Raw genomic sequence first — 22,358 nt, forward strand, 5'->3', positions numbered from 1 at the left:
CTGAATTCTTATTAATGTCAATCTACTGCGAGCGTAAGCCTTTACTATGTTGTGAGGTTATATCGAGTATCACCATCACCTCGAATTATCTTCGATGGCAGTACACAGAAATGCCATCTATTCAGACCTATCTGAAAACACAGTTTGACACTTGTATATATTGCACACACATTTTTCCCGCTTCTTCCCCTTTGGTATTTATTACAATGCCCAAAGAATCGTGGAATATTCTATATACTATCGTACACTGATAATAGCCACTGAAGATGGGGGTAGGTTTCTAAAAGAGACGCTGCATTCTGTATCCACAGTTTTTCTTTTTTATGTCTATATGAGAATTTTATGTTTATTATGGCTGGCCTAGACGAAATGATGTCAGGAAGTAGCACATCGCAATTGGTGGCCTTCGCTTCGCCGTCAAAACGTTGACGTGTTCACTATGCGTTTTTGTAGCATTTTCAGATTAACAAACAAAAGCCTATACGATCTATATCATTTTTATCGGGGGGAGGGGGGGGGGGGGTAAAAACATCATAGCTATCTACTGCAAGCTATCTCTTCGGGGCACAGGGGCTCAAACTTGCTCACAGGTGCTTTCGACCCAAGGATAACTTTGCGAAGAAAAAGCCCTAATAATAAGAAATATCCGTAGCTACCAAGAAATTGAACCAAAGGTCTTATTATGTACAATTCATAAGCAAGATGTGTATAGATAGATGATGCCACAGCATTGTAAGTTCGTATAGTTGAATAGCCGGTTGAGATTCAAAGTACTATGTTTGGTCACAGTTAATTATTTTGCCGCGATCTCGGTTATATTTTCGCTATGTGGATAGATACTGAGGCACCGCAATTGATAATGGCACGAAGGACTACACGTTTCCTCTTTCCTACAATCGCCGTATAGGCGTGGGAACTTCACATATGTTTTCACAGACACTTCAATCAAAAGTAAAATTATGCATAATGTTGCAACGCAAGATGGCCTTATATAAAGGCTAAAAATGAGTCATGTTCGGGAATTCTACGGCACATAAACAACAGTGTTCTGCAAAAGTTAGACGGTCATAATTGAACTTTAGTGTTATCTTAGCTTTACGATTTTATCAAAAATCAATATCAATATCCAGTAAATATTGGACAATTAGTAGCTAACGATTAATATCGTTCGAGTTTATTTCTGATAAAAAACCGACCTGACTCCTTGGAGAAATATATCAGAAACGACTCCAGATTCCGTTCGCGAAGAAGCCCCTGAGCCTGGGTCTAGATACACGAAACATTCAAAGAGACCTGAGTTCAGTCTGCGGCATAGGATTTTTTGCGTAACGTATAAAGTATTTCTTACAGCTGACCAATATCATTGCGTGCTTCTGCTTCATTTCAACCGTAAATATGTAAGTTAGCCTTGTTCGTAGTGGATCGTTTAAGTTTAGCGTCTAATGGACCATCTATTGAATATTTTTATTTATGCTTAATTTAATCGTTAGATGAATATGGATACACTGATTGGCTATGAATGTAAGCTAGTCAAGCTAACCTGTAGGGGTTAGTTGTGGGTAGATACTCTATAAGCCTAATTTTTCTGCTGTTGCGGAACTATTTTAGCTAATAACAAATATATATTGATTCAAGCCTACGAATAAGTAAGTTTCGACTATGGCGAGTTCTTAAGTTAATTTTTCAACTAGTAGCAGCTGGTGGTTGTGATGGTGTTAATGATGGACGCTTTTCCAGAACTTTTGACGAGTGGGGCAGTAGTTCTACATAATACTTAGCTTCTCATAGAAGTATACCATCTCGGAAAAGTGTGATTTTTTAGGGATTGGATTGAGGATAGGTTTTTTATCTGTATAATAGTGTAAAAGATTTGTTTCCAGAACGGGGCATCATGTCAGTCATTTGCTAGATCAGTTGTTAATGTAAACACGTAATATTTATTTTTAATTAACCATTCTATTTTCATCAATGGTGTCATGCTGACCTCGTCGCGCTTACTGGTCTATTTTTGAGAGGGTGCACGTCTATGGCAATCGCGGGCCTATTCCTTCACTGACAAAAGGCATTTTACCACTCGTTACGAAATTTGCCAAAGATGAATTAGTAAATATTCTGGCTATATTATCCGAACCACAACAAGAGACTCTGTTCATTCGTGATGGACGTTCTGTTTAAATTTACAAATATTACGTTTGCTTTTCTTTTTTATTTCCCAAGCCTGCCCGGAAAAGCCTCTAACTATTACCATCGCATTGTCCAACTCACTCTAATTCCATATTTGTTTGCTTTTTTTTTTTTAATTAATAATCTAGTTTTATCTCGAAATTAAGTTTAATCTTTCCGGTGTTTCGCTGGCGACAAAAGATGCCGCCATTGATCGCTGACTATCACTTGTAAGATATTTGTCAATGAAAATGTTTGTATTCACAGCAGCACTTTCCCAGCATTGATAAATGGATAATAATTAAATGTAGTTCATTGACTTGATTAGAAATATTGACGCTTCCCAGTTAGGGGACATCCATCCTGGGTCCCGTATCTAGTTTCCTTTCAAAGTCACTATGGGATTCATTGGGCATCTTAGCGACGTTTCGACTTATCTCTATAACGAATATGTTCTTTATTTCTTTATCTTGACGCTTTAGGCCAAACTATTATTTTGTATAAATAACCTGTTGTTTACGGAACTAGGAATCTTTAACGAAAATATCATAACGATATGAAATTGTAACAGAATAACCAACCGCTTCATATTCCCGTTTCTGCCTCGGTTTATTCGCTCTCGAGCTCTTGTAAAAAGTAAACAAATGCAAATAATCTAATGTTTATAGTAAACGCTGAATTCCATCCAACAAAGAACAAACGTGATAAGCGTTGAAAATAATAACTAATGTTACATACATAAACAGTGAGTTCTGTAGAAACAGCTAACATATCTATTTCATATAATCTTGAGGTCCGACAAGGAATTTTTGCCGCAAACTTATCAATTAAATCGTGTACGTTTTTTAGCAGCTGCTTTAAAAACATAAATTGTCTCGAAATTGCTTCAGCAGTAAGTCTGTTATGTTCAGATATGTTTTTACATACGTTTAGCATTTACCTGTCGTCAAGACTTCAGTCTACATCGCCCTAATTCTGGGGCAGGAGATGTCTTCGGGGCTGGGGTAGTCAAAGGTGGCATTGAAGCAGTCTCATATTGCGGAATCAATCCTGAATATCTGGTGGGATATTTCGTGCCATCGATTTTTGCAAATGTCATAATGACCCTGGTGAAACCAGACTGGATATTTTCCTTTTAGATATCCGCCTCCTCAAAACGTATATCCGGTGCATGGCGCGATCTACATATGTGATCACACAACCAATACAAAAATAGTCACTAGTTATAAGGTATTATTGACACCCGAAATAACTATTTGGTCGATAGTAAAAAAGCGTGCACGTTGGTTGAAATGTTTATCTATTTTTAGATGGTTTTGAATACCCTTAAATCCAAACATGCCTCAATAGGACGAGCACTTCTTGCTGCTAATCCACATAGGTTTAAGATATGGTTGCTTAGGCGGATCGTTTTTTTGTATCGGATTAGTATTCTTACAGATAATCGAATTTATACAAAGATAAACTGATGTTATGGCACAGTCTTTCTTACAATAAAAGCCGCAAGTTTTTTTTTTTGATTGAATTTGTATATTTATTTAGAGCGACGTACAGCCGAAAGGGCAAATATTGAGCTCGAAAAGGCTGATCGTTATTCTGCCTGATTTTACTAAACCCTTTGTCTTGGCAGATTGATCAGATGTATTCTCAAAATTCATATGTGTATGGTTGATTAGTTTGCTTCGATGTATCAGCGTCGCTGTTTCTGCACTTCGGAAGTTACTGTCTTTTCAGAGAACGTGAAAGCATCTTCCAGCGTGAGTGTTTTATAAATAAGAATGCGTCCTAGCTAAAAATAGGAACCTATCTGTTGGATAGGTTTCAGCATCCTTGTCCAATTATTAGATAGTTACTTTCAGTTATCGTGTTTTTTGCACACCGGGCAAAGTTTACCCACCAGGTCGAAGCATTTAGCAAACCATACGACTCACGATTGTTGCCTTCGTTCACTGTCACACATTTGCACTATGGACACGTGCCCCTATTTTTGGTTTCGTATATACTTTTCTCAATAGTAGCACTTTTTCTAGTAGTATAAGTTCTGCTATATCCCGTCCCGAATAAAGGGTATCTTTCCCGGTGTCACTGGGTCTTATTCCTATAGCAACTGCCAGATCATGTTGCCATACGTGCCGGTGTCCTTGACATCTATATTCCTTTTACAGCCCGACTCCGCCACCTGCTCAAGCCCTACGTTAGTCACTGAGTAGTAATGGCAATAGAATAACATGAGCATCTTAGCTTCTAGCGCTTCGTTTAACTTAATCCTTCTGCTTATCTACCTGCTCCTAAACCAACTCTCTTGGTAGCCCACGCCTTCTGGCCAAGACCCCACGATGCTGCGTTGGACTTCTGCCGCACCAACAGTAGCAGTATCATTTCGTGTTTGTCTGCCGTCGTAGACAATAGTGGTAACGACAGGCGTTTCTATCATCTTTGCTATTGATGGGGACAACAATGGCCACATTTTCCCCCTTTCCCCGTGTGGTGACGTGCTCCTCGCCGCGGTGCCTGTAGTATAGCTCATCGTCCAGGCATTGGTCAAGACAGACTCCGAGCTCGTCTTGTCCTCCAACAGACCACACAAGCCACAAGCGTAGATAGGGAACAAACGCAGATGTACACTCGCACAAACGCGCACAGATAGAGGCGTATTCATATTTCGTCACGTCAGCCTACAACAATAACAAGTGGTTTCTATTGGAGCAGTTACGCTCCGTGCATTGTGTCCTGTCTACCTGCCTGACCGCGTGCACTAGTGAGCCTCCTTTCTCCCCGCAAGCCACTGGATTTTCTCTCTGGAGGTCTGTGCGACATCTCAGGTTGACATTCACATTCCAGCAAACTTGGTTGACTGACTGTATTGCCTAGAAGCGTTTTCGTCAGGGGTGCACCCCTGTGAGGGTCGTGTGAAATTTAGCGCGGATCGGGCAGCTTACAAGACGGAAGACGACGAGGTTTTCCTCGGAAAAAATTTTTTCGATTACATGTCGATTTGTCGTGTGCAGATCTCTAACTAGCAAATGCAGCGCTAACATTTGGTGTACAAGAAGGACAAAAGCCATAACGACAACTTAGGTGATATCGCACTAGGAGGGCTTATGCGACAGAAGGGCCACGGAAGATCCAAGATTAATCAAGAAGTTTTAAGTTTTTACTAAACTGTGCAGTGTACGCCATCATAGCGTGTTGGTCATCTTTGTCGGCCTTATGCCAAGAGCAAGACCCAAAGTTCACTTTGATGGGTGGCAGCGATTATAGTGAGATAAATTTTTAGGACTAGAGGTTTACTGGAGAACCGCAAGCTTGAGGAGGTTAGGACACCTTTCATGGCTCGTCGCTGCCAAAGGTGAGTTTGCCGATGGGCTGACGCTGTGCGTCATAAAAATGATTTGAGGTGAGCGGCTGCTTAGCATCGTTACTGGGTCTAGTTTTCAGTAAAACAATGTGGACGATTATTACTTACTGCACGTAATTTCGTAAGTTCCACTGCACGGATAGTAAAATTATGAGCATCTATGTCCTATAAAATTGCTAAAAAAAGCGAAAAATTACCCCTTTTATCAGAAGAAGTTAAATTAGAAGCCAGATCATTTAATGAAGTTTCGAATGTTACGGAGCATCGCGTATTCTTATACTGCGGTGCTGCACCGTTTCGGCCACATGTGGTTTTTCCTAACTTAGTTCATTTGCAATGATAGAACATGTTTCGAGCGATCTTCTCGTTAGAAGAAATTCACAGCCATTTATTAAGTGTGCGAAGCAGCTACAAGTGGTGCCTATATGGAGGACATCATAACCGGTTTTCGACTGAGAAAAACTTTGTCTGATAACCTAATTTAATAGGATGTCTGTTTTTTCTTAATCCACTCAATTGCTTTATGGCATTCCTTACCTTTATCAAATATCAACATATGTTTCTCATTTGCCATGAGCCTGGATGCTATAACTTCCATAAAAAAAAAACAAAAAAAAAAAAGAAGTCTACATTTGAATTACTCATCCTTACTGGTGCTAACCGCTACGAGTGAGCTGTAGCTGCCATTTTCCGGTTGCCTTCCTATACAGCGTATTTAATCATAGGCACATGTGATTATTCATTCGTTTAAAATAAGAGTCCTATAGAGATTCAAGACAGGAAATATGCTGCTCAATGACAAATATTGAGATCGACCTTTTTTGGCCTTGGTGGTTTTTTCGGCGTTTCTGCATTTTGCTTAGGCAGAAAACTGATTTTCAACCATCTAGTACACTGCAGTTTTAAAAATCACAAACGGTATAATTCCAATAGCCACATAGCACTTACCGTGACGGTTGGCTACCGTTACCCAATCAATCAAGAGTTTTTCATTTACATACGATCATCTATGTATCAGCTAAGCCAATCCTCAATTGATAGCTAAGTTATCCAAACATCGTGTGTATGGTGTTCTATTTGGTTAACTTTAATTATATTTTGTTATTATTGTTCTCAATATCGTATTGGGCTTGTTTAAGTTTGTTCAAACAAAGATTATATGACGCAATTAAATATCATAGGAGTTGAAATGAGGCACCTAACGACGTTAAAGTCTCACTTTTTTACTCTTAGATTAGTTGACTTAAATTAACAGTCCATTCCGCAGGCTTGACTTCGCTCAACGTAAGTCCTCGTCAGGCCTTACTAGGACACAACGTCAATAACGACGAGTCGAATAAAATACTAGATTAATAGAAAGGGTCAATTATCCAACTAGGCCAGAGCATAGACAACGATAAGATGCCGGTAATTACAGTACCTCTGCTTCGGTGCAATAGTTGTCTCTACGAGACGCTTGCATTACATGTGTCCCATTACTGGCCTACTGGAGGTGATATCGGTCGCTTTATCTTTATTACCAGCAACAAGAGTGTGATGCTATCTACGACCGGATTTAAATCGCGTTAATTAAGTCGGCCCTGCAATTTATTGGGGTCACGCCTGTTACACGTTGAACCAGCTAACACGTGTGCGTCGATGCACATACCATGATCGTAACGCACAGCTTTCGATACATAGATGCGCCTACTAGAGCAAATCTGCCTGTAACGTCATCAAATCTTACGTGTGGCCAACAAAATGATTGTAGACCTTATTGCATTCTATCTACTGTACATATATGTAAGACGGATCTGATTTAAACGGGTTGCGAAACTTTTTCTTTCTAGATTGTAGGACACAATCTAGAAAGAAAAAGTTCTAAACAAGTTTGAAAGGACGAGCGTCAACTGAGCTAGCTACACTCTTCGATCGAAAGCACCAAGGTCGATTTGAATTGGCCTTAAGCCGTCTGCTAGCGAATAGTATAGATAGGTTAGGAACATTGGACTGGTCCGCGGTCGTGACGAGTATTATTTTTCGTATAGATGGACCTCGTTCGAATTTAGTTCGCATCATCTGAAAGAAAATCTTACTCAGTTACATAATGGTTTTTGCTAGTATTGCTTTTTTAGCATCCTTTTTCCATTTTGCCTGTAGCTAACATGATGACCAATACATCCAATTATATTAATTTTCTGTTGAAGCGCAGCCAGCATAAACTCCAATTGAAAATATATACTTCACACACATGAGACCTCGAACCGAATTGACAATTTAAAAATGGCTTAATTTCTCTACGTACATTCATACGTGTCTTCATATCTGTTGGTATCTGTACGGTTGGGCGAGCGTGCTCGTTTGGAGCCAGAGCGATGCACGCGAGATTCGCAGCATTCGATCTGATCCCGTGTTTAACATGTGACCTTTTGGCAAAACGGCAGGCATTTTGAATGACAATGATATCGGCGCATAGACACACATCGATGGCTGGATCGTATAGTACTCGCTCCTTTATTCCGCAAAAACAAAAAAAGTACACAGCTACTCGAGACTCTAACGGTGCAAATTATTTATTCAGTGTTATGATGTATATCAATTGTCGCTAGACTGTGTGTATGTATAAAGTGTACAGCGGATACAAGGTCAACACTGATAGGCTTTCGAAAAACGATAGTAGCCTCGTAACTGAGCAAGTAGGAAAAATCTAAGTACGCCACATGAGAAATTAGTCTTTGAATTGTCTGGGTTACCCTTCTATATCACAAACATTACTCGTACGTCCCGAAAGCTAACTGGTATCAAGACTTCTGTTATATATCAATACCATAATATAATTCGTCTCGTTGACAAATACGTGTTGTTTTTGGTCGAAGGGTCGTGTCGCCTATATGGTAAGCCAACGTATACCCATTTCAATTAAGTCGTAAATTAGCGACCGATTTAAACCAGCGTCTCTATAAAAAAGAACGCTTTTTTGCTCTATACAGGTGCAAGCGGAACCTCTCATTGTGAGTGGACATTCGTAGGGGCTGAGTTCTCGTGTATAGGATTCTACATAACTATAGATTGCTTCTGAACGGTACTTATCCAATCTGATTTACTATTTGAGGTGAGCTTCGATTTCGCTGTTTCAAAAATCGTGTCCCGTAGATGGTGATTGATAAGATCGACCACGGCGTGAATCATACCTATAAAAACATAGGTAATTCATTACATCTTGATAATACACCGACACTAGATAAAGTTTAGTAAAAACAATTAAATTGAGGCTTAAGTAAAATCGTATTGGAAGATAGCAAACGACTTCAATTAAATGTTAATCCTGCCCTAGAACTAGTTATTTAACCAATATTACGTCACTTACCATCTATCAACGTCTATATTTGAGTCAAATTATATTGACGATGTCTTACGCGGACAGATTAAATGTGTACACGTTCATAATTACCCCATAGGGGACGGGCAGACGACGCAAGCAGTTCACCTCGTGCGGGAACTTTCGGCTTTTGTCCTAGTGACAGGTGCTTTCGGGATGGGCAGTGAAGGCCGCAGAGAATGACAACGTTCTCTATGGATACTCCCTAGCCAGCCTACAAACAATCCTAGCTTAGCTATATTGGATGTCTGTGTTGGATTCTAGGGCTACACTAGCTGAATAAGACGATGACAATTTTATAATGCATATTAATGGTCTGTTTTATGCTAGCTTGTACGAGCATCCATTTTGAGACTTGTGTTTGCCGCTGCTCAAGAATTGAAAATCAATTTCTTTTATTTTACTGTTAAGAGCTGACCATTACTTATCTAGATAGACTAGTCGATAAAGTCCTTAAAGTTGGCGCGACAGGTACAGTTGTAATACGTTGATAGCGCATAGAATCAGTGACTGATTTGACGGAAATGAACAAAACGAAGGTGTAGTCTATTTGGTCACAACAAGCATAGCCATTTACTCACTTTATTGCTCCCCCCTCCAAAATTGTTACGTATCGTGAGAACGAAAAGTGAGAGGACCACACGCCGTAACAACAGCACAGCCCGTCAGCGCCATAAACGCCGTTATTTGACGGCCTGTTCACTTCATTCGCTCGCCCTCCCTCTGTGTCTCTGATCGGTGTTCCGTCGATGGCGGAAGCTCGCCGTGACTCTCGCATAAATTAGTGAACTTTACAATCTAGGTACTTCAATCGTTGATGGATGGTGGCTATTAGTGTCCGCAGGCAGCCTGGAAGGCTTCGAGGCTGAAGGGCTTTAGACTCACTTCTGAACTTCATTTGGAGATGCGCCATTTCTGTAAGTTTTAACTGGACTTAGTTCCGACGTTGAAGAATGTATGACTCATGTAATCGTATACTGTTGTTGTCGTTATCAGTTTGATAGGCTCCGTCATTCACCTGAGTGACTAGCGCATATATATATGTTAAAACAATAAAATAGATTAGAATTTGCAAAATGTAAGTTTTGTTTTTGGTCATCGCTGATCGAGCACACCTGGACCATACGCAGCAACATACTCACTTTTTCCCTTGTATGTATAATCAATAAAATTTGTAGTGTGTATTTATTTATTAAGAACCTATTATTTACTTACTTACCAAGTAGGCACTAGAAGTATTATCTTCCATTTCAAGCATAACTCGCACACACTACAATTGATTTTGAGGAGTATTTTTCCATGGACGAATCTCTAGAGCTTCGATTGTTGCGTTTATAGAGTGACAGCGTCCAGGACCTCCACAGCAGACTTATATTTGGTTATGTCTAGTACTATATACGCGATACGTTTGTTTAGTTCGTCGAATCGACTGAGGATGGTACCTTCACCCTAATGGGCTCTCCATGCGACGGATGTAATGACATGATGTGACCGTGACGATATTCAGTGTCTTTGTGTTCATACAGTTCGGTGCCACGTTGGAATACGTTCAGCAACAGAACGAAGATATCTGTGCTCCGAAGAGTTCTCGGTATCGTCTACCTATGCCTCAAGGTAGAAGCGCCTGTCATGTTTCGTAGCCTAACATGTAAATACGATCCGCAAAGACGTACGTTTTGTGTGTCTCCACACCATCTGTAAAACAGTTCGCTTAAGCGGAAAAACTATGCGAGATTGATTCAGAGGCAGGTTGATTGATATTAGTGCAAACTCGGTAAGCTATCACACACGAAACAGCTGAGTCTTATTCAGCGATATGAAAGTAAATCTGTCGGGCAGACCATGGAGATCCGTAAACAACAATTTGCTTGATTATCGTTTTTTACAGGCTTATATAGTATTATCTAATAAAAACAAATCAACTGAACCGAGTGAGCGCTCGTTTTATGTATTTTTATTATGATCATCACTATGGTATTTTTTTCATTTGTTCTGTTGGAGTAGATATCAATTGTTTGCGAGTACGTAAATTAGTGTGTTTATTTTTTCTGCGACAAAGCGTTATTGAATTCAAGCGTAACTAAGTACAACTAGCAGTAGGCCAGTTATATTTTTCAAGTTCAACTAAAGTTTTGACAATGACATCTCGAGAAAAAGTAACTACACGCATTTTATTCTTGTTCCTGACACCTGAGAAAACGAAACGGGTTTTCTGATGAATGAATCTGTCCGTTAGGAATATGGAAATCTTTGAAATAAGCGTGTGTATATCGTATGTCTACCTTCTGAAATCATCCTTCCTTTTCCAAGGCTAATGAAAATGCTCAAGGATCATATGCTAAGTATCAACGAGATTGATCACAGGAATATAATATTTTTTTATGTTAATGTTGTTATCTAATATCGGTTCAGACTAATACAACAACCAGCAAAAACCGTATACGTTAAGTATTATCTGAATATCACTGAGGACAGTGCAACATACGAGACTGATTAAAAGATAGGCGGATCTGTAACGCTTTCCACGCCAATTTCAGGTTGCTAAGGTTATATATTAATCGCTACCAATCGCTGCTATGCAGAAAGTAGCTAACACGGGATTCAGTAAAAAATGACTATTTGTGTGATTAGCCTATTGGAGAAGGTCTAGATAAATCCAGCATGGCCTATTTCGCCTTTTGATGGGGACAAATTCCTGACGTACTTAGATTTGGGGACTTGTCCACATCGAGCTTAATGTACTATAGTATATGAAATAATCTAGCATAGATATATTTATGGGCGATATGAATAGTTAAATTCGTCTTTGGGAATATATGATTCAAGGATTTGTAAAATTTCCTTAAACATAGTTTTCTATTAGCGGTTCTATGGGTTTATAATAACTGAACACGACTGCTTACGTTCACTCCCCACGCGCGCGCAAATTTTAAATATCGGCCATCGAAACGCAAGAATTGACACTTCACCCTCATAATGATGAAATGGCTTTTACTATTGATGAAGATACACCTCTATTCTGTAGACCACATGCTATCTTTGAATCAGGTGTATGTCTGCTCCACTCTGTACCGCCCTATAATAATAGGTAATAGAGGGTTGCAAAATCAGCTTTCGTTAGTCGAATATCTTCTTTATCCAGCCCCTATTTATTATAAATAATCAATTAAGAGATTTCAATTAATAACTAAATAATTTTCTAGGCTTCACAAAAGTGTAGCTATAATAGAAAGATAAATGAAAGTTTAGTTTCCACTTAAACCGCCTGGTTTGCTACTTAGCGTATGAGAAGTGTTCTACCTGGGCGATCAGCCCAAGCAGTGAGAACGTTAAATGAACTCTTGGGCTGAGCCAAAGTAATCATACTCAGACCCCCAGAATTGGTCTGCTAGGATCTAACCTGACCCCCCAATCAAACAAAATTAACTTCATCGTCAAGAAATCAGCTTAACCCATGACACATAGCGTCACTGTCTAAGATAAGCTCCTAGTTATTCGCACTATCGGCCTTGTGTATTCCTGCTTAAAGGGTACGTATTATATTTTCAAATGTTTTTGTTTGCTGCTGAAAAGGATATTGTCGAGCCTGTAACCTCTAAGGTTAGGAGGTTAGCTTTTCATAACTTTTTTGTTTATTTAATGTGAGGAAAATAAATCTTTCAGCCGATTCAGCTTTTTCCAATACAGTCTAGACGCTTAAAATTAAGACACTGGAACATTTGAATCGAAGATATTTACGTGATAGAACTGTGAAAGCTCTGAAGACGGTGCTTGCACTGTGAATTCTTATTTATAGTTTTGGCCTGACTATGTGTATCTGCTGGTTCACAACGCGGCCTGCTCTGCCCGCAAGAGAAGCACCGGGGAGACGGCTTAGTCAAGATTAGTTCCTGCCGAATGTATCAGTATTTTTCTGTTGTCTTTTTTTTTTCGAGTGTTTTATTTGTTGCTGAGTTTCTCTTCGTTTACTGCCTTCTCTCTATTTACTAAAAAAAGACAAACAGCACGAACAAAACAAGAGCTGGATTTCTGTCGCGGCGAAGTTTCTCGGTGGGTCCAATAGGCAGTGAATCACAGAAATCAGAGTTCGTAACGATTCACTTGAACAGGTGCGAAGGTCGCTGCGTCGGACAACGACAGCGGATATCGGCTATTTAGAGCTCCGTATCGTTATATTGATTCCGAGGTGGCTCCGTTTATGTTGACAATGTCCGACTATTATTAGAATAGACTTAGAATGCGATTTTGGACAAAACGTGAAAAGAATACCTGTCAGAGAAAACGATCTGCGCAGTACTCGCAAGTAGAACCAGACTGTCACCACATAGACTGTTATTGTAACGTATGTAGGCGTTTCTGTAGAAATTTAACATGTTTTTGTGTTGCAGACAGGCTTGTCGTAAGATTCTGCTATCACGTAGAATGCTACAGTCAATAAATCTGAACGTTGCTACAGTGTGCACGAAATCGGTGGTTAAGCACAAGTACCTTATTATTATAAGTCTCAGGTACTGCAGCATTTATCGAAGTGTCATTTTATGTTTTGAAGCCACAGACGGTTGTTCGAGAGTCTGGTAAAGAAGCAACGGAATAACACGAAAATCGACTTGGGGCAATTTTGCCACTGGAAAGCTTGCCAAAAAAAATCAAAAGGACGCCTGGTCCGTTATTTCCTGAGCTGGATAATTACGTTAGCTAAGTAGATTGACAACCTCCAGAAGAATTACATGAATGTGTGTGCTATCTTTATCAGTGCCTATGACGCAACGTGATTCTGTACTGCAGTGAAATTGTAAGAATTGAATAAGAAAATAATTAAGAAAATGAAGGAATTTTAAGGCAAATTCGGCGTTTAAAGGAAGACCCTGACATACCTTCAATTTTGGGCTTCATTAGTAATTCAGCTGTCTGTTTCTATAGTAATGACGTAGCTCCATTGAACTCTATTTGGTACAGATATTATATAATTTTAATCTGTAAGTAGTGTAGTATTCTCATTTAAGTCAATCATATTCGTGATTACAATGACTTTTTCTACGCCACCTAATCATTAAGCGCTTCTCGTCGAAACTGACCTTCATGTAAAGTCGAAACACAGATCCTTACTTTCACGTGTCAGGATAATTCGAAGTTCCTGAATTTTTAGCAACCAATTTAGCATTAGCTATGCTATTAGCATTTAATTACATAGTAAACGATTTTATAGGCATGACTCCATTCAGGACAGTGAGCTAAATAAATGGAATCATGTTTTTCCTTATTTATATGGACCTGGTGAACCGTCTGCCGACCTTTAATGGAACAGAGCCGGGATGAAAGCTTACGGGACCCATTGGCCGCTGCACAGATGTCTTGCTGCTGCATTCAGATTGCTTTTTTCAACAGTAGCGTCCGCAGCTCAGTATATTTCACCAAGAAGCTTCCAAACGTTGTTTCTCCTGGTAACCTTTTTCGGTTGTTTGGGTTTGGTGGCTCAGGGAGCCGTAGACCATAAGGAAGCCCATGGGCATATCACGGCGATTGCCCAGAGTTCCGACAATGTTACCATGCACGTACAATCTTCACGTAAGTATGCATATAGCTGTCACCAAAAATATTGTAAGCTATCGCTTTAAATGTCTTATTTATAAATTTTTATACTAAAGAATATACTTCCGCTTAGCATATTGAACGTAGTGTATTTACATACATGTTTGTAAAACTATATTTGATAGAATAAAGGCAAGCTTCTATAAATATTTTATTTCTTGCCGAACAGGCCATCGCCATACGATCCTAATTAACGGAACTGAAGTAAAATGCGGCCCCGCTGCCATCGAAGAGTTTCCACGTCCGATTATTACTCCAAAGATACGAGAAAACGGAGGAATTATCGTCCACATCACGACTGCCATTTCAATGGTTCTCATTATATCGGTACTCTGTAAGGAGTACTTTGTGCCAGCACTGCACTGCATTATTAATTGTGAGTTTATATATATATATATATATATATATATGTATAAATTAGTTTGGTGGCGCTGGCTCACAAAGAACGCCAACGATCAACCGTAAGCCTTGTAATCAAAAAGGTCTAAATGGTAAGACTACATTCTGAGAATTGGCAATCAAGCTCTTAAGAGCCAGAGAATCAATTGATATCCCGGCTTTCCCATATTTTATATCATCTTCTCTAGATAGGGATGTCCGCCTGTTTTCGATATTATAGATCTGGAAGTGGATCCTGATGTGGCAGGGGGAACTTTCATGGCTGCTGCGAGTTCAATTCCTGCTCTGGTGACGTCCATCATTGGAGTCAACGTTGTCGAGGTATAACTGCCAATTTAGTTACCCTGTATAACATAGCGCTAACATTGAATAACTTCCAAATTTCAAGCTTAACTAAACAAACTTAACGAAAATAATATATTTTCGTCCATAATACTGTATCTGTTTGAACTTCCGAAAATCAGCTTTCATTTACTTTAAAATCTACAGAATGATCTGGGTTTGTCGACAACCCTCGGTTCCGGTGTACTCAATGGTGCAGGTGTGCTATCAATTTCGGCCCTTTTTGCCAAACGTTCCGTTGAGATTCACGCGTGGCCCCTTTATCGATCATCATTCTTCTTTCTTCTCTGTATGGTGATCGTGCTTTGTTCACTCATGGACAGCCAAATCGACTGGTTAGTAATTTTACATACACACATAGATAACTTGGGACTTTATTCTAATATACTTTCTAATTACATTTTCATCAAAAACTTTTCAGACCAAACACGATCGATTTATAGAGGGATTCACCTTACTGTCTATATTGCATGCATCTTCCGCCCTCTGATCTTGCAACTGATTTCTCCTACAGTACGGTACACAACATTTACATAGCCGAAAAATAATTTTGAATGAGCTCGTAATTGTTTGAACTTTTTTTAAAGAGTATACACTGAGAACAATGTTGAGTTCATTTTACTAAGAAAAATACTAATAGTTCAAACGAGGCAATCTGAGAGAAATGAATAACCTATCGCATGCGCATATATTACGTTGATTATAGCACAATGCGCTTCTTTTCTTCGCGAGATTTTGCCCAAATCCGTTCAATTTAAAAGGCTGACAAATAATTAGATGGGACCCAACTTAGTTTGTTATGGATGTGGGCCATGAACGTGATTCAACTATGCATATCTCGGATAAAGCATGCAAAGCCGGGTCTGATAGAGGCATAAGCTGTACGTTTCCATTGTAGTTTCAACTTACTATGCGGCCCGCTATTTTTCTGAAAGTTGGCGAATCTGCTAGGCGTCTTTGATGTGGGGCTTCCGTAGTATATATAATAAGATGCGCTGTCATTGTCAGCTTGCAATTGAATTAGGTAATGCAGCCATCTGCTGTGTCTTCTCTGATAAAGCAAAGAGTATATACGTTATGGACCGTCTTCATGCAGACGAACGCACGCTGATTACGCTGAATAGCTCTGTAATCGGTGCTTAACCAATTAAAGAATAGAAAGTTCACTCACTCTGAACGGTTGCACTCAGAAACGTTAATTGTCCTATTTGGATTGGCAAAATACTACGGACCACGTCGAAAAGCAAACTTATTCAGCCATCGCGTCGAGAATGGGGTGAAATCTGTCATTTCAATATAGTGGAAGAACTGAATCAATACAGGTGGCAATAAGGGTCAATGAAAAATACTATCTGTCTTCTTTCATAATTTAGAATTAATTTCAATAATATTTGATATTTGTAGAGCTGAAGTACATGGTCTGACGTATTCAACAAAGATGGCTCCCAAACAACAACTGCGAATATTGTAGTTCGCATATTATTAGCTTCGTTTTTCCGCCAATTGTACTCACATAAACTAAAGGGCGGAATAAAGGCACAAACAGTAAGAGAAAATGTCCTACGTCTTTTTTCGTCAGTTTAGTGCGACATAAAATTTAATACTTATTTGTCACACGGTATATGTTCATTTTATACGTACTGTAGGATTGAGGCTCTCATCTGTCTGCTATCTTATTTGGCTTATGGCTTAGTAATGGCATTCAATCGAAGACTCGAAAGCGCTTTCAAGGCCATCACCGGCATCCAGGACTTTGACGACCCTATTGAAGGCAAGGGGCAACCAGGTAGGTTTCGTAATTTCTAAATTCATGTTCTCGGTCGCAAGGGTTGCCATTTAAGATAAATTTAGCTTATGTTTTTTTAAATATAATAAAATATACGATTTTGGATAACTTCTACGTATGTCAAACTTCATTATCTTTCTAGGGAAAAAATATTCATGAGAAGCAAAAAAAAAAGAGACTTTCTATGCAACTCTTAAAGAAGCGTATGAAAACGTGGTCGCATTTTATTTATTATTATAACCAATAATGAACCTGCTATGCGAACATCGTTCGGAGTATCATTTAGTTCAAGTACAACGGGTCCCATCACTTTTATTGCCGCTGCATGGGATTCACTAGCCAGCTTTTTGTTTGTTTTGACTTGAAAAATATTCACATTTGGCAAAAACAACAGAGAGCTACTGCAGAGGTAAAATTAAGTGTGAAAATAGCTATTTATATGCAAATCTGTGTCGAAATAAACACTATTACTTCTGATTTCGACAGTAATTAGTTGCATATCCTTTTGGATGAAAGTATCTACTAACGTACCAATTTCTATGTCTACCTTTCCAAACAGCCTAGCTTTTCTCCTTTGCCTGCTTGTACAATAATAGATAAATTGAAAATGGATAAACGAAATTACCTATATCTGAAAAAGTAGCATCACGATTGATAAATAAATGCTGCTGTTTTAAAAACAGCAGAACTGAAATCAGGGTCAGTTAGAGCAACACTAAGGGTAGGATCAACTGGGCCTTGGATGTGGTAGAACAAATGTCCCGATTAGAGGGGACTTATTTAAAAATTACCGCAGAAAGTAATAGTACATTTTCACGTCTCAATTTTTTTTACTTTTCGTGCATTTCATGGCGTCAGCGGAAATTACGACGATCGAGAGCTATACCCACTTTAGTGAGAACGAGATGAAAACAATCAAAGATAGCAACGATCACAATATCATTTCGAAATTGGGTAAGTGCAGAAGATATGTATGATACTCTGATAATATTCGAATTAACATGGCAGGCATGCTGACATAAGAGCTAGTAATTATATCGTTCGAAGCAGTCAGTCATTCGACGTAGCTTAATGTTTTTTTTTTTCCATAAAAAGGGCCTTGATAATGGCTAAAGAAGCCGATGCTTTATAATAATTTATTTCTATGTTAGGCCAATCTACCGTAATCCATGTCAAATTCTGCCGCAAAGTATGAAGTCGCATTTTGAATACGCCAACTACTAGCAGACGAACGAGTTGTCTGCTACTTGAGAAGGGAGGAGGAACAGCGGCAATGTAAGCACGTTGTTTTCAGATGCCAACTTGATTGGACTGACGCCTGTATAACGATCGTGGTTATGCACAGTCCTAGTAAAAAGTAATTATTCATGGCCAAATCTGTTTTACAATTATGGTTATTTACGAAGTGGTACATATAATGACCACATAGTTTTGTTCGAACAATGCGTTGTGCCAATATATTCGTTAAAATTTCTCTCAAAAACAATTACATGTGACAAGCTCTTAACGACAACGACATATGGTACAACAACATGTGCGAAACTACGATACGTTCATTTAGTTGATTTTTTATAAGATGTAACTCACCTCCTTTGTTTATCTTTGAAATCGTAGTTTTGGGACTGGTAGTTATTTTGTTTATTTATTATTTAGTAAAAAATGGACGAAATGTAAAATTTCATATAAGCCCACCTTTTAAAATTGAAACCATTAAAAAATCCAATAACGCATCGCACTAAATTTCTGATCCGTGTGCATCTAATTATTATTTATCGAAAAAATTAATTATATTAGAATTTAAAATCGGCATCGTGCTAGAACAAAACAGACTGGAATATGTAGCCCCTGTCCCATATGCGTCACGTTTCTCCATATATCAAATTTCAGGAACGCACTGAATATTGTAACGATGTAGCACCATGTAACAGCTACAGATTGTACTTCGCATCTTGAACATAGAACAATGGCTCTTTCCCGACCTAAGGAAAGCATATTTCTGTCATGCAAGGCCATCTCGGAGCAAGAGTAGGATTTTTTGGATACGTGTAGATAATCACAAATATCTTGTCTGATCCTTTTAAAACTCTTGAAATAGTTTACGGTGGTGGCTGGCCTAGGTATCGGTTCAACGTAAGTTCCAATTTTATCAAACGGTAAACATTCTCTATCTGCCTTATAGACGCAAATACACTGAAACAATTTGAGGCTACAATGAACGCGCAAAATGGCGGTGCAGGCAGCGCGGAATTGGTGATCGATGAGCCTGTAATCGACCCGAAGGCCTGGGAAAACCTGAATATACCACGAAAGATATTCTACGTTGTAACGAAGCCGTTTTCTTATGTTCTTTCATTCCTCATTCCTAACTGTAAAAAACCTGGTTATGAAAAGTACTACCTCGTCACGTTCATTCTATCTGGCGGATTCATTGCAGCCTTCTCCTATATTCTTGTCTGGATGATGGCTATCATTGGTGGGTAAAAATTATAGCTAGCATAATACTACATGATAGAGATTGAAATATTTGGCTTTATTTTGCTCTTCGCCCCATTTAGTCACTAAGATAAACCTCACCAAACGATTATATCCACATATATATATATATATATATATATATATATATATATATCCAAATAGGTCTGCTCTAATTATCCTTTTAGCACAATTCTGAATCGAAGATCAATTTACTAATTATTAGAAAGATTAAGGAAAATACTAAGTCCTGTAGGCCATGTTTCGCTGTTTGAGGTTGTGAAAGCCTAATGGGCCATATCCATACAGTTAAAACAGACCCAGTACGGCTAACCAACTCTTTCTGAGTTGGTGTGCACTAATGAACCTCATAAAAAAAATATCCTCGTTCGCTTTTGTAACACACTTTGTTTCTTAACAGGTTTTACGTTCGGCATTCCCGACAGCGTATTGGGACTTACTTTTCTGTCAGTTTCGGTCACACTTCCCGACGTTATGGCCGCCGTTCTCGTCGTACGTAAAGGCTACGGAGACATGGCCGTATGCTATATTTTAGGAACAAACATTTTTGAAGTGTTGGTCGGTCTTGGGTTTCCTTGGTTCATTCAGACTATTCTCATCAAACCTGGCACCACCGTTGAATTACAGAGTTCAGGTGAGGATAAGCTCGAATATTTTGAGGACGAGACATAATGAAATAATAATGGTAGAAATTCAAAAGGCTGCGCTGCTGGGGGTTATGTCTATGGACCTATTTGCCACTGACTTGATATCCTATCTAGTTCAAAATCTTTCTTACATTTGACTGTTGTTTTTGTTCATGCCTGTACCACCTTTAGGTCTGATTTACTCAACAGCCTGCGTACTTTTCACTGTTTTCCTCGTGCCAGCTTTGACGTATGCTACCCGTTGGAAAATGAACAGGACATACGGTGTAATCCTTCTTCTGTGGTATCTTATTTTTATGGTTATCTCGTGTATGTATCAGCTCAACGTTTTCGACGATTCCAACCCTCCCTCGTGCGGCAGTGACTATTGAGCGAAAACCGTCATGCCCATGTCATTTTGCATAGAGGAATCAACACACAGAATATTGTTCTGTTGGATGTTGATGGTAAAACCTACAGCCGACATGTTACCATTTTGTTAGTGTAACCAAGCTAGCATGCACAATAGTCTCGAGAGATTCGCGCCCTCTGAGTGAATAACACATATGTGTAGAATTGTGCAAGTAACGTGATCAACAACCTTCAACGTGGCTTTTTGAGGCGAGCTCCGAATGCGCAGTAGCTAGTCCTACAACGTACTGGCCCCCGGTGATGCGCTCGTGGATCATAATTTGATTTACCGTTAAAACGAAAAAAGTTTTAACGGGGAAATTTTAAATGTAAAATTGTATCAGATACAAAATAAACGCGGTTCATTTACGACATGATGAAAATAAAAGGTTTAACGGAGATTATAGGACTACCTACATACGACAAAAATTCAGTTGAACAAAAGTTTTACAGGTTCTACCTTTTCCGTAGAACTGCAAGGAACACTTAACGGAAGTGCGTTTGTAATGAAGCGATTTAGCTGGCTAGTCCTAACAGTCAATACGGAATAATAAACGAAGTCAATAGGGTTTTCTGAAAGAAGGAAAGTGAAGACAACAGCAAGGCCGCATATTTCCTTTTCGTCGCTCTCACCTTGAAAAGAGTTCATTTAGCGGGGTTATGGTGTGTGCAGTCACTGCAATTTGTTTGTGTTGAGGAAACTAGAATGTGTGATTCAATGTTTTAAAACAACAAAATTTGATTATAATTATTATTTTAAGCTGATTGTGATGTGCTAGTTGTGAATATGTGCTCTTCGAAGCGGCCGAGTACACTTTTAAAGAAGAAAACTACAACAAAACATACTGGGTGATCCAATCGGATGATAGATTTTGCCGACACAAGAATCAATACAATGATTACTCTGTTTTCTTACACTAAGTAAAAAATGACTGAATAAAAGTAATAATACAACGAAGGCAGATACGTGAAGGGAAACAGACAGTGAGCCTTATACCGGTCACAAAAAAAAGAAACACAAAATGTCTAAATTATTTTGGTAGTACAATATGAATGTGATGTGATTCCATTCTGCTGGACGGGGCGACTAATATCCTAATCAACTAGATCAAAACGTACAATCTTTGTAGATTTTAGACCTACTTCTAGTTGGAAAGCGCGAATATCTACCAGTCCTGTTACAACGTGGATATAATTACGACAGTAACAACAATAACAGTAAAGGTAATATATTAATACAAACGATGCTCGTTTTAAATGTAATAGGACCAAGATGAGTGAATGACACAATGAAGTGGTGCTGCGACCAGCCATTGTACAGAAAGTCATTAAATAACGGATCTATATCAAAAGCTTTATACAGCAGTAGAAATCGATATAGAAAAAGGTTATAATAATAAGAAAAAGCAGATAAATAATGATAACTAATATTATAAGAAGCGGATTTTTTTTCCCCAGTAAGTTTAACATATGTACATTTGCACAGAGTTATTGCATTTACTTATTGACGTTATCTGTCTTCATGGCAAGCAACTATTACATTCTTCGGAATCACCTGTGCCGCCAAGCGTGCCTTGTTAACATGTTGTCTAAATGACTAGAGTTCGTGCAATTTACTTTCAACTATTATATAATTCTTTATTATTTTAAAGCATACTCACGAAAATAAATCTACGTTTTGTTTGACGTTTTAAAGTCAGATGCGCGTGCCTCCTTGAACAGATATCGAGTTAGTAAGTATTATACTGTCAGTGGTTATAGTTTATAATAGTTGATAATAATATTTAGCCCATCGATTGGTTGTCATGCAGAATTTTGTAACGCTAATTGAAT

The 22,358-nt window shown here is 38.7% G+C and overlaps 1 protein-coding gene and 2 long non-coding RNA genes across 12 annotated transcripts; 1 reads left to right on the top strand and 2 right to left on the bottom strand.

Moving 5' to 3' along the window:
- Nucleotides 1–1,148: 1,148 nt before the first annotated feature.
- Nucleotides 1,149–4,665, bottom strand: LOC147755607 (uncharacterized). The gene is made up of 3 exons (XR_015328480.1): nt 4,061–4,665; nt 3,104–3,344; nt 1,149–1,266 (listed from the first exon to the last, which is right to left on the bottom strand). It is a non-coding gene; the product is annotated as an uncharacterized LOC147755607 (long non-coding RNA).
- A 41-nt stretch (nt 4,666–4,706) lies between these two features.
- Nucleotides 4,707–22,224, top strand: LOC111251725 (sodium/potassium/calcium exchanger 5-like). 6 transcript variants are annotated; one of them, XM_086990308.1, is made up of 11 exons: nt 4,707–5,512; nt 8,491–8,511; nt 14,185–14,444; nt 14,638–14,844; nt 15,088–15,188; nt 15,357–15,544; nt 16,856–16,995; nt 17,854–17,949; nt 19,175–19,468; nt 19,889–20,122; nt 20,307–22,224. In XM_086990308.1, exons 1-11 carry the CDS (start codon nt 5,493–5,495, stop codon nt 20,504–20,506), a joined length of 1,761 nt encoding a protein of 586 aa, XP_086846434.1. In that variant the 5' UTR covers nt 4,707–5,492; the 3' UTR covers nt 20,507–22,224. The 6 variants fall into 6 exon arrangements, with proteins under 6 accessions (XP_086846434.1, XP_022664358.1, XP_086846435.1 ...); XM_022808623.2 differs by lacking the exon at nt 8,491–8,511; XM_086990309.1 differs by lacking the exon at nt 4,707–5,512 and having other exon boundaries at nt 8,491–8,612.
- On the bottom strand, nt 7,660–10,302 carry LOC147755608 (uncharacterized). 5 transcript variants are annotated; one of them, XR_015328476.1, is made up of 4 exons: nt 10,099–10,302; nt 8,952–9,794; nt 8,605–8,691; nt 7,660–8,012 (listed from the first exon to the last, which is right to left on the bottom strand). It is a non-coding gene; the product is annotated as an uncharacterized LOC147755608 (long non-coding RNA). The 5 variants fall into 5 exon arrangements; XR_015328478.1 differs by lacking the exon at nt 7,660–8,012 and having other exon boundaries at nt 8,049–8,691; nt 8,952–9,093; nt 9,461–9,794; XR_015328479.1 differs by lacking the exon at nt 7,660–8,012 and having other exon boundaries at nt 8,049–8,691; nt 8,952–9,105; nt 9,461–9,794.
- Nucleotides 22,225–22,358: the final 134 nt, after the last annotated feature.

Source organism: Varroa destructor, unplaced genomic scaffold (assembly GCF_002443255.2).
Source record: "Varroa destructor unplaced genomic scaffold, Vdes_3.0 BEIS01000005.1, whole genome shotgun sequence".
In the NCBI taxonomy this organism is placed as follows: Eukaryota; Metazoa; Arthropoda; class Arachnida; order Mesostigmata; family Varroidae; genus Varroa; species Varroa destructor.

What these genes read in the sequence shown, in the direction of transcription:
- LOC111251725 (XM_086990308.1), top strand. Translation starts at nt 5,493, where the DNA reads ATGGCTCGTCGCTGCCAAAG. An exon ending in TGCAAGCGGAACCTCTCATT is followed by an intron (nt 8,512 to 14,184) that starts GTGAGTGGACAT and finishes TTAATGGAACAG; the next exon opens with AGCCGGGATGAAAGCTTACG. An exon ending in TGAAGGCAAGGGGCAACCAG is followed by an intron (nt 16,996 to 17,853) that starts GTAGGTTTCGTA and finishes TCATGGCGTCAG; the next exon opens with CGGAAATTACGACGATCGAG.